Source organism: Conger conger, chromosome 8 (genome assembly GCF_963514075.1).
Source record: "Conger conger chromosome 8, fConCon1.1, whole genome shotgun sequence".
Taxonomy (NCBI): Eukaryota; Metazoa; Chordata; class Actinopteri; order Anguilliformes; family Congridae; genus Conger; species Conger conger.
This window is the reverse complement of record NC_083767.1, coordinates 44,202,704-44,217,920: the sequence shown is the minus strand read 5'-3', so window position 1 is coordinate 44,217,920 and position 15,217 is coordinate 44,202,704. Positions and strand designations below refer to the sequence as shown.

At 42.3% G+C, this 15,217-nt stretch overlaps 1 protein-coding gene across 2 annotated transcripts in view; it reads right to left on the bottom strand.

The window, feature by feature from the left end:
- The window catches only part of sfmbt2 (Scm like with four mbt domains 2), a 70,824-nt gene that overhangs the window by 28,600 nt on the left and 27,007 nt on the right, over positions 1–15,217 (bottom strand). For both annotated transcript variants that reach the window (XM_061252841.1, XM_061252842.1), the window contains 4 exons: positions 13,317–13,405; positions 10,267–10,510; positions 5,771–5,868; positions 271–372 (listed from right to left, as the gene is read on the bottom strand). In XM_061252841.1, the coding sequence (XP_061108825.1) occupies positions 271–372; positions 5,771–5,868; positions 10,267–10,510; positions 13,317–13,405 (533 nt within the window). The remainder of the gene's footprint in view (positions 1–270; positions 373–5,770; positions 5,869–10,266; positions 10,511–13,316; positions 13,406–15,217) is intronic.

Here is a 15,217-nt window from a genome sequence, read left to right as displayed (position 1 = left end):
TGCGTGTGTGTGTATGCGTGTGTGCGAATGTACATCCTTGTGTGTCTTTTCAGGATCCCTGAACAACAGAGCTTAATGCGCTCTGTGGTGAGTTGTGCTTAGTCAGCTATTTTTATATAGGCTACTAATAACTATGCTGCCATATGAACACAAACAGCCATGTTTCTGTCCAATAACACAGAAGTTGCAGACCGATTCCAACACACCGTGAAATATTCCCAGCCCACTCGTTTGGTTTGGCCTGATTTTGTTTGGTCTATCTTGGCTCACCTGGGTGACGGACACGGGGCAGATGTGAAAAGGTTGGTGGGGTGACACCCTCTCCAGCTTCATCCCTGTCCTGAAGGAGTGCTTCTGCAGGTCTGCGTGATCCTGAACGACAGAGCGGAAAGAGTCAGGGTAACACACACACGCTCACACACACAGACACACACACACACACACGCACACAGACACACACACACACATACGCACATACACACACAAGCACACACAAACACTCACATACACATAGAAACACACACAAACACGCACACACACACACGCACACACAAACATACACACAAACACACATACGCACACACAGACACAAACACGCATGCACGCACACACATACAAACACACATGCACATACAATCACACACACACATACAAACACACAGTTATCAGGGTAACGTACACACCCTCACACATTTTTTTTTTTTCTTTTTTTTTCCAGATTTTTCCCTTTTTCTCCCAATTTGGTAGCCAATTGTACCTCGTCTGATTCAATTGGAGGTAGTCGTATTAGATGTACCGCCCGTACCCCATCCCTCGGCGGCCCGAATGAGAACGACACGCCTTCTTCAAGCTGTCTCGTCTCGTGCCCGTTGCCGTGATTCCGAGGCGCCCGAGGTGCTTATTGTGCGGCGATCTAATAACCCTGCCAAGTCCCTCCCTCTGGAGAAGCGAGCCAATTATTGCTGCCCCACGTGAGCCGGCCAAACTTGGCTTTTGGCAGGACCGAGAATCTAACCCCGGTCCCCGGTGTGCACACCCTCACACATTTAACAGGATAATGAATATGTACACACAGGTGCACACACAGACACATACACACATACACAAGTACACCGGTAACTCGTTTGGGACTACAGTACAGTAAAGTACAGACCACACAAAGAATGCGCCTGCATTGAGGGTATGAACAGAGCTTCAATGCGGCTAACATATGTTCCCATGCTAAAAATCACACTGAGGCATAGAGCATAGCACTGCTCGAGTGTAATCCACCCAAAACAGGATGTTAATGCTGATTGTGCGTATGGGCGTTAAACAATCAGCCCCATAGGTCACGGCTCGATCACCAAGTTCCACCAGTCAGACGAGCATGACGCCCTCCAGCGCCATGTTCAAGAGGCTGAAACAGTATCTGGTCCGACCAGCCCGCCCCCAGGAGAGGGAGAGAGGAGCCAGCTCCAAGTGCGACTCCACAGTCTCCCGTAGCGACGAACAGTGCGTTTCAACCGCAGGGAAAATAAATTCACCTCACAGCCTCCAAATCGTACATTCAACAGGAGAGGGGTATAATACCACGCCTGTCTTATTTTTCGATCAACATGTTGCAAACCAGGGTTCTGATTTCTACTATGTATCAGCTATCCAACCTGAACGCCCTCAAACGCGCAGGCATAATTAGCTGAGGCCGGAGAAAGAGTGGTGTGTAGCAGGATATTAATGAGCGCCGACACCCTGGAGTGGGTATCTCCGACCGCAGAGTTCGCCCAGCTCCTACGCTCATATCCCCCGTCTCAGAATCAAGGGTCAGCTGAGGAATCTGCTGAAGTTTAAGCAATTTGGCTCGCAGTGCAACAAATAATCAATTCAAGCTTTGTGCAGGAAGTCTGCCCTGAAAGGCGTTTCTGAGTTACTGCACTAGTAAAACGTCCAGTGAATCACTTCAGATCCCAGGGAAGCTGCACATCTTAGCTGATAGCGAAGGGCTGAATTAATCATATAGAGAACGGTGGATTGTATGAGGCAACCCGGGTGGGTAGGAAAGGTTTATGGGTTTTCTACAGTTTCCATCAACCTTAATCCACATTTACACAGGCTATTACACATTTCCCTCAACTGTCAACAAAAACTACCTTTTATTTTCCATGGACAGTTGGATACGATAGCTGTTTCGATTAGGCATTTCATGTGAAGCTGTGAATCGAAAATTCACATAAATTCATAATGATGGAAACACAAACGGCGCTCTCTCTTTCTCTCTCTGTTTGCTCTAAATCTCTCCGTTCTGAAGAGCAGTCCTCGCAGTGTTGTCTTGCTGTATGTGGGCACGATGCACTTCCAGCACTGCTGTCGGTAATTGATTACCACGCAGGCAAGTCATTCCCACTTACAGCAAGTCACATGGTGGGGAAATGACCTAAAGCCGACATGAGAGTGTGACTTGGCAGGAGGAAATCTACGGTCATAGGCCATAAACAGAGCTTCAGAAGAAGGTCAGGCCATATAATCACCATCTAAACATGTGTTTGGGAAGGGAGAGAATGAGATGAGCGGATATCATTCATCAGGGGTTAAAGGCCAATCTGAGGCATTAATGGACACTCAAACACATTTGGTTTGGTGTTTTGAATTTACCGTGAATGCATTTCAACAGGCTTGCCTCCATAGAAAGAACATTCCTGATCAGGTCTTTCAAATGTAGACAACTGAAAAATGCCTTTGCAATACTGTTACAATAATTATGATTTAAATGCTAATTAAATTTGTTTGGTCATCAATATGGGTCCCAATCAGTCAAGGCAATGAAGTCCGGTGGGCAACATTTCACTGCCAAGGAGAACAATATTTAAAATTGATTCATCACTTTCCAAAAATCCCAGTCTATCCAATCGGCATGGAGACCGGAATGGCGAGGTTGGGGGCGGCAGCTCTGATCACCCCCGGTTACGGGCTCCGCCCAGCCCACAGTTCAGACCAGCCCTGGTCCGATGTGAATGAGGAGACGCGTGTAGAATGAGCCACAGATATGTTATTCCGGTCGAGTGCGTTTGCTCTCTGAAACGTCTGCAAGCGGCAACAACGGAATGAAAAGCCACTTCAATCTGTCCCTGCGAATAAAAATAGTTTTTCAAAATGCCACTGGCAAGCACTGTGCAGTGAAAGCATTAATCACAGGGCAGCTCAATATAGTTGATGTAGCTGCTGCAACACAGGGGTGAAAAATGTATTTATTGCTGAGTCGTGGACTGGCGGGGTGTGTGTGTGCCCTAACCCGCAGGGGAACGGCGTCTCTTCTAAATGTTCAATTTAACAACCCAGGAAGAGAAATGAGGGAGTCGCCACGGTGACGGAAAGAAAGGCTGACCTGGACCCTTCTATGTGCACTTAGTTACTGTACACAGCTCCGAGTTCAACTGAATTTTTTTCACGATACCTTCAGACCTCTTCAACCAATAATACTCAGAGAGCCTGAAAACCTTTCTTAACACTCCCTCATTGACCTCGCTGCATTTATGAACTAGTCAGCCAGCTATGCACTTTCACTCTCAATATCAGCAGCAAATGCACAAGGTGCCAATTACAGCATGAACAGTAATGTCATAAAACAGGATACTCCCAGGATCCTCGCACAATGACCAGAAGAACCTGTATTAGAACCAACTGTTGGCAATTAGAACATTACTGCATTTACCATAGTGTAGCGTCATGGTTACGGAAGGCGGCTCATCACTCAGTGGTTGTGAGTTTGATTCCCTACTACCACTGTCCCTGCACTGCCACTGTGCCCACTGTGAGGACTTTCAGTACAATACCCAGCTGTAGAAACAAATCGTATGTAAAACTACAAATTGTATACAGTGGTGCGAAAAAATGTGGGCAGCCCTGGTCAAAGAGCCTTTTACAATTATTATCTTGGTGAAGCGAACCTGACATGACACATTTTTTCACATTTTAAAGCAAGATTATTTTTAATTTGAATTTTTTACAGTTTCAAAATGATCAAAAAAAAGGAAAAATCCTCTGTGCAGAAGTTTGGGAACCCTATCAGTTAATACTTTGTAACTCAATCTCTGGCAACTATAACAGCTTGTAAACGTAGCCAGCTAAGAGTGGTTCAGTTCTCACTTTTCCCTCCTTTCTTACTGGCAGAACACCTCTAGCTCAAAAATAATCTCCAGCTTCCTTGCATGTACAGCATGTTTGAGATCTCTACACAGATGTTCTGTAATATTCAGGTCTGGGGCTGTGGTGCCATTCCAAAACCTTCATCTGTCTTTCCTGGAGGTACTTCATGGTTGATTTTGAGGTCATCATTGTCTTGCTGGAATACCCAACCTCTCTTCAACTTCAATGTCTGGACTGCCCTTTGAACATTAGCCTCTTTCTTGATATTTGGTGAAATCCATTCTTCCTTCCACTCACACAATATTTCCTGTGCCCCCAATTTCCAAACAACCCCAAAGCATGATGGATCCACCACCATGCTTAACAGTTGGCAAGGGGTTCTTCTCTACAAAGGTGTCACCCACTTTTTCTCCAAACATACCTTCTTCGGCGGTGGCCAAAAAGTTCAATTTTGGCTTTGTCAGTCCAAAGCACATTGTTCCAAAAGGCTTCAGGGTTCTCAGGCTTTCTTTTGCATACTTCAGACACTACATTTTGTGTTGAGGTTGTTCTTCCTGGCAACTCTGGCATGTAGGTCTTTGTTATTTACAATGTTGTATTGTTGTCCCTTGAACAGCTAGACCTGTGTGTGCTACTCTTTTTTGCAGCTCTTTTGCAACCCACTGTAAATCCCTCTGTGTAAGAGTGACCGCTAAATAGCTAAATGGAAATGGAATCTGACCAAAATAAAAGACGGCAATTTCTCGCTGACTAATAATGACCGTCTCTACCTACCTAGTATTTCAGGAAGAATAGAAAGGTGGGATTCATGAGTGGGCAAAGCTGGAGATAAACATCCTGAGCAATGGTAAGGGAGGTAACTATACATCAGCGAGGTGGTGTCATCAGTCTGGATTCCTGAAACATTTCAATCGATGGACAAAAGCCACTCATCACGGAGAAACGCAACTGATATTGATCCACCATTGATTCAAATGTAACTTTGTGTTATTGTCTTGCAGAATTAAAGGTAGAGTTTATTAGCTTGGTCTTTGTCAAGAAAATATTGTTTCAAATAGACTGATGAAAGTGGTGTTGCTCAGTTACATTTTGAAATGATCATTTAGGACAGCAATTTCGTTTTCCACAAAACATCCTCCTGAGACCCTGCCAAAATGCTTTTGTCATCAATGTTGGAGTAAAAACATTTTTTATATATATTATTTAATTTTCATCGAATGATGTCCCTTGTACTTTCAGTTTCAGCGTAGCAGAATATATGGTTCTTGAGATTAAGACCCCTTACATAGGACAAAAATGAATTTCCAGGTCTTCTGAGGCTATACAGTGGATATGTGTGTGTGTGTGTGTGTGTGTGTGGAATTGAATGTGTTTTGGTGTATTCATTTTCTTAACTCAGGGCTGCCCATTCCTGTTTCTGGAGATCTACCATCCTGTTGGGTTTAATTTCAACCCTACAGTGGCACACCTGACTCTACTAATTAGCAGCTTAACAGCATCTATAGCCATTGAATCAGTGAAAACCTGATCTGGGCAGACCAACAGAACAGGATTGGGTAGCCCTGTCTTAACGGTTCATATATTTGCATTCATCGGTAAAGTAAATCATACCCAGACCCAGCCTGTGCCATTCCTGTGACACGCTCACCTTGAAAATCTCCAGGGGAAGGGGGCTCTTCTCCGCCTCAGCCCGCGCCCTGTCCAGGGCTTCCTGCCACTCGGGGGCGCTCTTCAAACTCTGCAGCTCTGAAGAGGAAAGGGAGAACACCATAGAGTTCAGTAACAGGCACATCATTCCATTTTTTCATTTTGTAAATAACCACCCTGCCTTCGTGTCATTGTTATGTATTGAAATTCACTTCAACTGAAAAGCCTAAATGAGGACAGGGGTTGCAAATTAGCTTTGGCTAGAAAGCCTGCATGCAGCGAATCTGTCTTAACTTGTAACAATGTCTACTTGTGTTGTGCCTGTGCCTAAACAATTAAATAAAATGAAATACAAGTAGTGTGGATAAGACAGAGTACTGGCATTGCAATGTTACTTGAGCCCATAATAGCTCAGAGATGTGGCACAATGTCAAGAGCTTGATCCAGGGCCAAAACGAGTCAAATAAATCATAAAAAGCGGCACTTCAAGATGCTCCTCTATGCCATAATTAACAGGGCACAGAAAACCTGTACTTTATCTATAGTGTGATTGACATGGCTATGGTACACGGCTCACAAGACATTTGAAAATCATAGATGGTAATCTAGACCTGTATTAGCTGACAGGAGAGCCTACCCTGACATCACAATTCGGTAGCCAATCAAGGACTCAGAAACAAATTGTAGATTATCGGGGAGTATCACTGTTTTGTCTCTTATTCTCAGGATTACAGGTCATGATATCATACCGCACACACAAAAAACATTTCTATATATAAGTAATCAAACTATTCAAAAGCAACCAACAAATCTTTGCAGCCACAAAAATCACTCCCCTGCTCTTTATTCATGGGAGATGTGCTTTGGCTTCGGCTGTGTTATGTATCTCACCGAAATGTGACACGCATATTTCTGCCCAGAGACACCGTACCATGCTGACATTAAGCTATTTTAAATTTATTCTCTTGCGTCTCTCATTAACAAGGCATTTCTGCCCACAGAACTTCTGCTCACTGGATGTTTTTGGTTTTTCGCACTGTTCTCTGCAAACTCCAAAGATTGTTACACGTGAAAATCCCAGGATATCAGCAGTTTCTGAGATACTCAAATCACCCTGTCTGACACCAACAATCATTCCACGGTCCATGGTATCACATTTCTTCCCTATTCTGACATTTGGTCTGAAAAACAGTTGAACCATGTCTGCATGACTATGCATTTAGTTGCTGCCAGATGATTGGCTGATGAAATATTTGCATTAACAAGCTAGTGTACAGGTTTACTTAATAAAGTGATCAGTGAGTGTATGTTATCAGCACAGCTGAGTCCAGGGTAATAGAACAATGTATGGGTTAAATACATAGAGCCTACACACAGGGCATATGCGTTTTCCATATGTTGCACCTTTGGACAAAGTCTGATAGTTCCCGTCCACATAAACAACACCTGAAGGAAAAGCTCATCTATATGCAGTTCAGTATCTAGGGTGATGCTTCACTATTTTCCTCTATGAATAGAATGGTGGTGCCAGCAGGAAAAGCTTTGCAATGTTAAAAAGGTCAGGACTGTGTAACAATGCATTAACATTTGGATAAAAACACAGTGACAATGACTGAGTCACGCAAGTGTAGAAAGCCATAATTACGAGTGTGGATAGGGGAACATCATTCAGAGATTCCATTCGGCCTGTTCGCTGAACAACAAGGTCACGCTGACATTAATCAAACCAGTATTCAACATGTTTAAAACATTGCTCATTGCGTGCACACACACACACACATACACAGACACACACACACACATACCCAGACATACACACACAAAAACACACACACGCGCACACACATACACACATACACACACAAACACACACAGACACACATACACAGACACAGACACACACACACAAACAGCATTATAATGTTGTAACTCATTAAAGCAGCATGCTGCTCTTTCCCCTTAGAATAAATGTGATATAATTGCAACAGGATAAATGGCCTTGGTTCTACTGAGGGCATTCTAACTATTATGGCCTCTTCTAAGGAACCAAATAAACTTTTTAAAATCACAGAATAGAGAGATATCCCTTCATTCTAAATTCAGTGTATTCAGCGTAATGGCAGTATTCGGTTATATGCATGCCCTTCTTTCAGAATGGATCAGAATCACTTTTAAATTTCAAATGAGAGCACTGGTGATTAACAGACAGAGCACATATTCATAACTGTGTGCCCAAATGTAACAGTTCAGTCTGTGCCATTGTTGAAGCTACAAGCATTCTGATTTGATCTGTTCACTCACTATTGAATATTTCACCCGCTTCTAAATAAAAAAAACAACAACAATAACTATAAATGTACTTTTCTGTACAGAAAACGTGATTTCTCTAATGCAGTGGTACTGTCACTTGGAAGTCCCACAAAGATTCACTCATTGTTAATATGCCACCTTTCGGTGCTCTTGTCTACACACGTACCTTAACACTGATCACACTAATAATATCCATTACTGCTTGGGCACTTTTAGAAGAGGTAGAATTGAGTGAGCTGTGTTTGAACATCATGTCAAATTACAACAAGCCATAATATGTTTTTAATATATTATGCATATTATGTGTGCTGCTTTTTACGTTGGATGACTGCTTTTTATGATTGCTGTCCTGCTCTTACAGTATGCCATGTATTTCAATGACTCCTTCCTTCATGTCCCTGTAAAAGAAAAAATCCTACAATGCAATGATCCTCTCTGTGGGGGCTGAAATGGCTTGTTTTGCTCATTCATTGACACAGCACAATGACGTAACTTTAACTTGTGAGTCATTCCACATTCCCATTTCTGGACCAGGTGTTCATGCTGAACCTACATAAAGCGGAAAGCCATACCTTTGTTGATGATGGACTTAGCTGTCTAATGAGGCAGACAAGCAATGAGATTATCAATGGCAAAATCCAAAATCCATTGCCTTTCAGTTGAAAAATGGAGATGAGGCCCACAGATACGGTGACAGCATTAGTGAAAGGGCTTTTTGGACTCTTGTCCACTAATCTAAATGGAGTCAGGGCTGTTAGAGTACAGAGAAGCCCTGCTTAATGGAAAACCAGCAATGGGAGATGAAGGAGAGAACCTGCCTGACTGACCCCTCCGTTGCGCAATTTCATGCCTTTTTTATATTTTAAAAACCTTTCAGCCAACTGTCATTCCCAAATCAGATAACCTCACCCACTACTGTATGTTAAAAAACACTTTTTGCTGCCACCAATCATTAGCCAATCAGAGATAACCGAGCCCAGTACTTTATATTTAAACCCTTTCATGCACCCGCCATTAGCCAATCAGAGATAAGCAAGCCCCCTTCTTTATATTTAAAACCCTTCCCATCCTCAGGCTGAAGGCATTCTACTTCCTTCTTCCCCTCTTTAGTTCAGCACTGCCTTTTTCCTTTCAACAGAGCACACATTCTGTTAAACAACCTTTGAATTGAGCCCATAGCTCTGTGTGCCTTTCGCAGTATTTTTCTGTTATGGAACATAAAACAAAAAAGAATATTAACACGGAAAAATTACATTTACAGTCAAAGCTATTCTTCACTGAAGTGCACTGAAATGTATCTTTTCATGGACCTCTTATTCTTAGCCCTGAGCTGTAATTCATTCAGATATGGTTCTGATACCAAATGAATGACAATAATTTCTCCAGTCATCTTTGAATTAGAATAAATATACACCCAACGTAAAATCACACAGGAGAAAACTCTTGTCCGCTCTAATTTTGCATTCACGTACAGTGTCAGCACAGCTCAATCAAGCTGAGCGAATGAAGAGGTGAAATGCAGGGAGTCAGGAACACTCCAGTGTAGTCAGCTTTGGTTCCGGCTCCTCGAGGTGAGCTGTGGCAGTTAGGAAGCTGGGCTCGTAACTTAGGGGTTGTGGGTGCAAATCCCCAATGGGCCAGTGCTGTACCCATGAGCAAAGATCATAATCCAGTCCTTCAGTAAAACAGCTGTATAAGGGGTAAGACAGTTGACACTAACGCCAGCTGACCACAAACTGCCTTATCTACTGTAGCGGATGTCTATAGGGCCAGGCAACATACATTACACTTGCACTTTATGGCTTCACAGTCAGTACTTCTTTAGTCTTGAATGATACATCTATAATTGTAGTGGTATACTGTCGCTAATTTAGTTGAATGTTGTGTCACCGTGCGTTGTGTATCTTAATAGGAATAATTGATTAGTATTGCATCACTGATGAAGCTTCTTAATAAAGTTATATTATTATTGCTATCGGTTGTCTTTTGTCTATTTGGTTTGTACAGACTGGCTCCACTGACAATGTACTCGTTTAATAAAAACTGAACCTATGTTGCCTGCCCTCATAGACATACACTACAGCCGTGTTCACAGGTGTGTGAGTTCCTGGTTACAACAAGAACCTTCTGGCAAGTGGGTCCCGAGGACTACAGTACAGTGTGCCTCGCATCGCAGGTCAACCCTACCTGTGGGGGGGTCCATGCGGAGGTTGTTTTCCTGGCACCAGCCCATGGGGCGGAGCCGGAGGTCCAGGTAGAACAGCCAGGTGTCATGGGCATTGCTGTCCACCCCTACAAGGCGCAGACGCAGTCGACCTCCCACGTTTTGGACCACCCACACCGGCCAGTAGAGGAAAGGGTCCTGGAGGTCCTGGAGCTCCATCACGGAACCCTCGGTAATGAGGTCCACTGTGTTCTTCCCTCTCAGGGGCTGCAGGGGGACAAGGCAGGGGTGAGGAGGGGTAAGACATTTTGGCCTTTGACATACTCAACAGTGCTAGTGCATTCCAGCTGTATCAACCAATCAAGAGAGAGCCATAAACCCGAACAAACAGGAAGTGGTCTTCGCTGTCTGATAGTGGGCAGGCTAAGTGAAGCACGCTTAGGTGCATCCGCATTTGCTTGTATGTGTGTGTGTGTGTGTTTGTTCATTTGAGGTGCAGACAATTAACTGCTCACGGTTATGTTCATATCACTATAGACGTAATTAGTTATTACGATAATGTTTATATCACTAGCATGTGTTTTGTGTATTAGAAATGTGCCAACAAATGTTCACAAAGACTGAAAAAAAAAACAATAGGTATGGGAAATGTTACTTTGAAATGACCAACCTGCTCTGCTGAAAAAACAAGCTGTTCGCAGCAGGAACAAATGCATAAAATAGGGACAGCTTCGAATAATAAACATCAAAGTAACAAAAAAAAGACCAACACTCTCCGTTCTGTAGTCTAATTTAATCGTCATTGTCAGCTGGCTGTCTCTTCTGTCACATCGTGACGGTGATGTGAGAAAACCGGCCCGTGAAAAGGGACACTTGTCTTGGCGTAGACAGAGCTGGTAGCAACTGACAAGAAGCATTTGGCCTTCCATGTTAAGCTGCGAAATATATATTTTTTCCAGTTACATCCCATTGATCCAGACACTTACAGGCACAGTCCTAAATTGTCTGTAATTTTGAAGTTGGAAGTGACAGTCTGTATCAAAACCCGGAGTAGAATCAAGTCAGAGCTTTTCTAAAATCCATTCGGCAAACTTGTTTAGGGTTTGAGCTCCTGACAGCTTCAAGAATCAGTGAGCTGGTTGAGTGAACCACATGTTCTTTTTCAATTGATAGTGGCTGAATATCCCATGGGCTTTTCTGTTACATCTTTGAATGCTTTAATATACTGCAGCTATATTGTTTGGTGTCTGCTGTGAACCTGCTTTGATCCAGTGTTCAGCGTATTGTAAGTTTAATAAATTCTGCCTTTCCAGCCTTGACCAGGGAACTGTCGCTGTAAGCCTTAATCATGTAGCTTGCATTGCCTGACACAAACACAATCGGTTTCTTAAAATCAACCAGAAATATATTTCAAAATTTACAATGCCTTATATGCCAGTGAGTAGTAACTCACAGTAGCATGTAGATATACACTGTGTCTGTTATGGTGACTCTTAAATCACCCTTGATTGTTTGTCCTTACAAAGCAAACACGACGTGCTAAGCATAATGGGGAGATTGCAGCTTTGGAGGAGCTCTTAGCATTTTCCCTCTGTAGAGCACATTTCTTATAAAATGCACATAATTCTGGGTGATCCATTTTTTTCAATAAGGATATTTACACTTCACAATCCCTCTTTTAAATGAGATCATCTTACCACTTATGCGCTAAGGAGCCAGTCCCAGTCAATTGTAATCATCGCCCTGTGGTCTAACGATGCGTTGTAATATGATAATTTGCACAACATAAATTTAATCCATTGTATCTGTAGGATTTTATTTTACTTTGATGTGCCTTAATGCAGTCTGTGCGTTTCTCCACATTTGACGTCTGTAACGACATCATATTATTGTTTTGCACAGAGGGACACCTCATAATTAGTCTATAATTGTATAAACACATACAGTAGTCACATATTGGTGCTTATTGCCAAATAATCGCTGACTTTGGAAGTGCCTACAGGGACACATGCAGCTGAGTAAAAGCACTGAAACTCAGGTTGGCCGCCAAGATGGTTACAAATTTATGACTGCCACATCTTAAAATGAAAAGCAAATGACTGACACAAAGTAAAACACACTTACATTTGTAGTTTGAAGTCTGTAAAAAATAAGCTATTGTAGATGTCCTTATCTGTATGTAAATATAATTCCCACAATAAGAGGACATTATGACACAAAGCATTGATCTTTGGCCCCTTTGACACCATTAATATGCAGATGAAACGGATCTTATCAGGCTGCAGAGAATGAAAGAGAAATTGACAATCTTCAAGGCCACGCTGTCACTTTGGACAGGAAATAAAGCATTTGAAGAGTAATTCCTGTACTGAAACTCCTTGCCTGTCAAGTCAAAGGTACGCGCAGCAAAACTACAGCAAGACCAAAGATTAGGAGGCTGTTTATGTTTATGTTTGTTAATGTTTAATGTTTAAGTCTGTGCTCCAACCACTGGTTTACATAGGCTTTCATATTTCACTAATTCGGAGCGTATTTGCAGCACCAATTGTATCACTCAAAACTTATCATACAAAACTTATCATACAGTACATAATAAAAGGGAAATTCCCAGCCAGTAAGCATCAGCATTTTCACTTTAAACAACTTTTGAACAGATTTAGCTTTAAAGTCCCTTGGTCTTTGAACAAACACTCTCATAAAAAGGGTTATTTGGCTTGTCTCCATAGAGGAATCATTTTTAGTTCTTTATGGAAGCCTCTATCATAGATGTGAAATGTGAAAGCTTCCAGAGAAAAAAAACATTCAACTGAAAAGGGTTCTTCTATGGAATCACAGGGTTCCTTCTGGAGCCATTTTCTTCTGAGAGTGTAGATGATATCATTTAGCAGATGAGAGTGTACACAGCATACTCTGACCCTGATATTATGGTGCAAAATGGGTAAATCAAGCTTTGCCTATACACTTGTTTGTTTGCATTGAAATCACACTGTGGGATTAATCACTTGAATCACCCTTTCACCTGGCTCCTTGCATTTCTAATACATCACTGAGGCTGTGAGGAGCTTGCACTCACCCCTTCCAGCAGGTTAGTTGGGGCGGTCCGGGAACCAGTGAGCTCCTCGATCAGAAACTCAGTCCAGTTGCTGTACTTCTCCTTGATAGCTTTAAAGTGAAGGAGACAGAAAAAAAAAGAAAATGATAAATAATTCATGAAGGGCACTCAAAAATCTGTATGGCAGCAGTGTTCGCTGTGAGCGTAAAACCACTGTACAGCAACCACGTTTTATTAGATACATAAAAACACTGTACAGCAATAGCTTTTACTATGCTCATACAATACACTGGGGTAATAGTGTTAGTACAGATACACCAGAGATATACTGTAATATAGATACAGTATAAAACAGTCCACAGCAGCAGAAGAGTTTGCTGCAGATATATAAAAATGATGTACAGAAGTGCTTGCTAGGTGGATAGTCAAATATTAATGCGGTATCAGTCGAAAAGAGGATCTGATGATTTTCTAACTAACTAAGCTCTTCTAACTAACTACCCTCAATCACCCCCCCTCAAAGAAAAAACTTCCTCGTTTAGGCCTCACAATGGCTGCCTGTTTCATACACACAAACACACTCACACATACAGTGTTAAGTACCAAACACAAACAGGAACCTAGGACCTTACACATAGAAGCAACACCCCCCGCCAAAAAAAACCCATAAATGTGAGAGAACAGTAACTATGAGGTGGGTTTGTTCGCCTCCAGGCCTCCAATCACTACACAAGTGAATAATTGGATGATATTTCAACTAATCACAGCGAAAAATAGTATGATTTCCATGTCTCAAATAGTCCCACAGCGATTCATAATTTATATGTATGTATATGTTGAGCCTTGATATGCCTTTATTTAATCTGATAAATACACAAAAAACAGTTTTTCCCCAATAACCGGAGAAAGCATTCGCTCATGACTGTGGCCATGTTGTCATTTGCAAAATGATGCATGGAAACAGACACTCAATACTCAGATCTTAAAAATAAGTCCCATAGGAGCATACAAAAAAAAAATATGCTCCACATTTGGCTGAACGGAACTGGAAATGTTTCACTAGTCGAACACCAAAGATAGAAATTAGAAGTGGTTTGGTTCTAAATGTGCTAAAAGAGATGGTTACCACAGCCAGGGTTTTCCGTGGCAATGCAGGGTAAATACCACATTTGCGGGCAAGAAACGGCAGTGGAATCCCCCTCTGACCCAGCAGTCATCTTCACGATTGGTGTAGGCCTGTGGTGTGAGTGATCTCAGTCACCCAATCTACTATTTCTAATAGAAAAACCTCCTTTTGTAATTGAAATCAGTGAAACGAGCAAAGCTACTTTGAAGCTACAAAATTTGAGACAATTCAGTAAAGAGGGATTCACCACTGATGGCCACCTCTTATTAATTGTTACTAACAAGTCTTGACAAGTTCAGTAGAATTATACACTCAAAGCTACTGCAAGTTCCCCAAACATTTTTAAAGGGAGATGACCTCACTGTCCAAGGCTTTTGAGTCTGGCTTCACAATGGCTGATCTTCTTCCCAATACTGCTTTGCACTCACTCCCTCTTTTTTCTGATTTATTTTCTCTGATTCGATCTTCCTCTCACTCTGAATTCCCTCGGTCTGTCCATCTCGTTTGCGTCACGTCGATCTCTCGCGTACAGAAATAGATGAACTATTTTTACAGTTCCTGTTTAGATTAATCATAAAGCTGTTGCGGAAAAAAAATGGCAGTTTGGCAGCTTTGACATTTGAACTATGCCTTCACGCTCCCCCGTAACCTGTCTGAGCCATAAGGAAATAAAGGGAGTGAATGCTGGGATTGGGAGACTACCATCTTCTCCAGCAGGAAGAGGTCTGCTTCAAGAACAGTCCCCTTTCCTCTGCCTCATATGACAGTCAAAGCCACATTACGTCTTCCTGAAGAG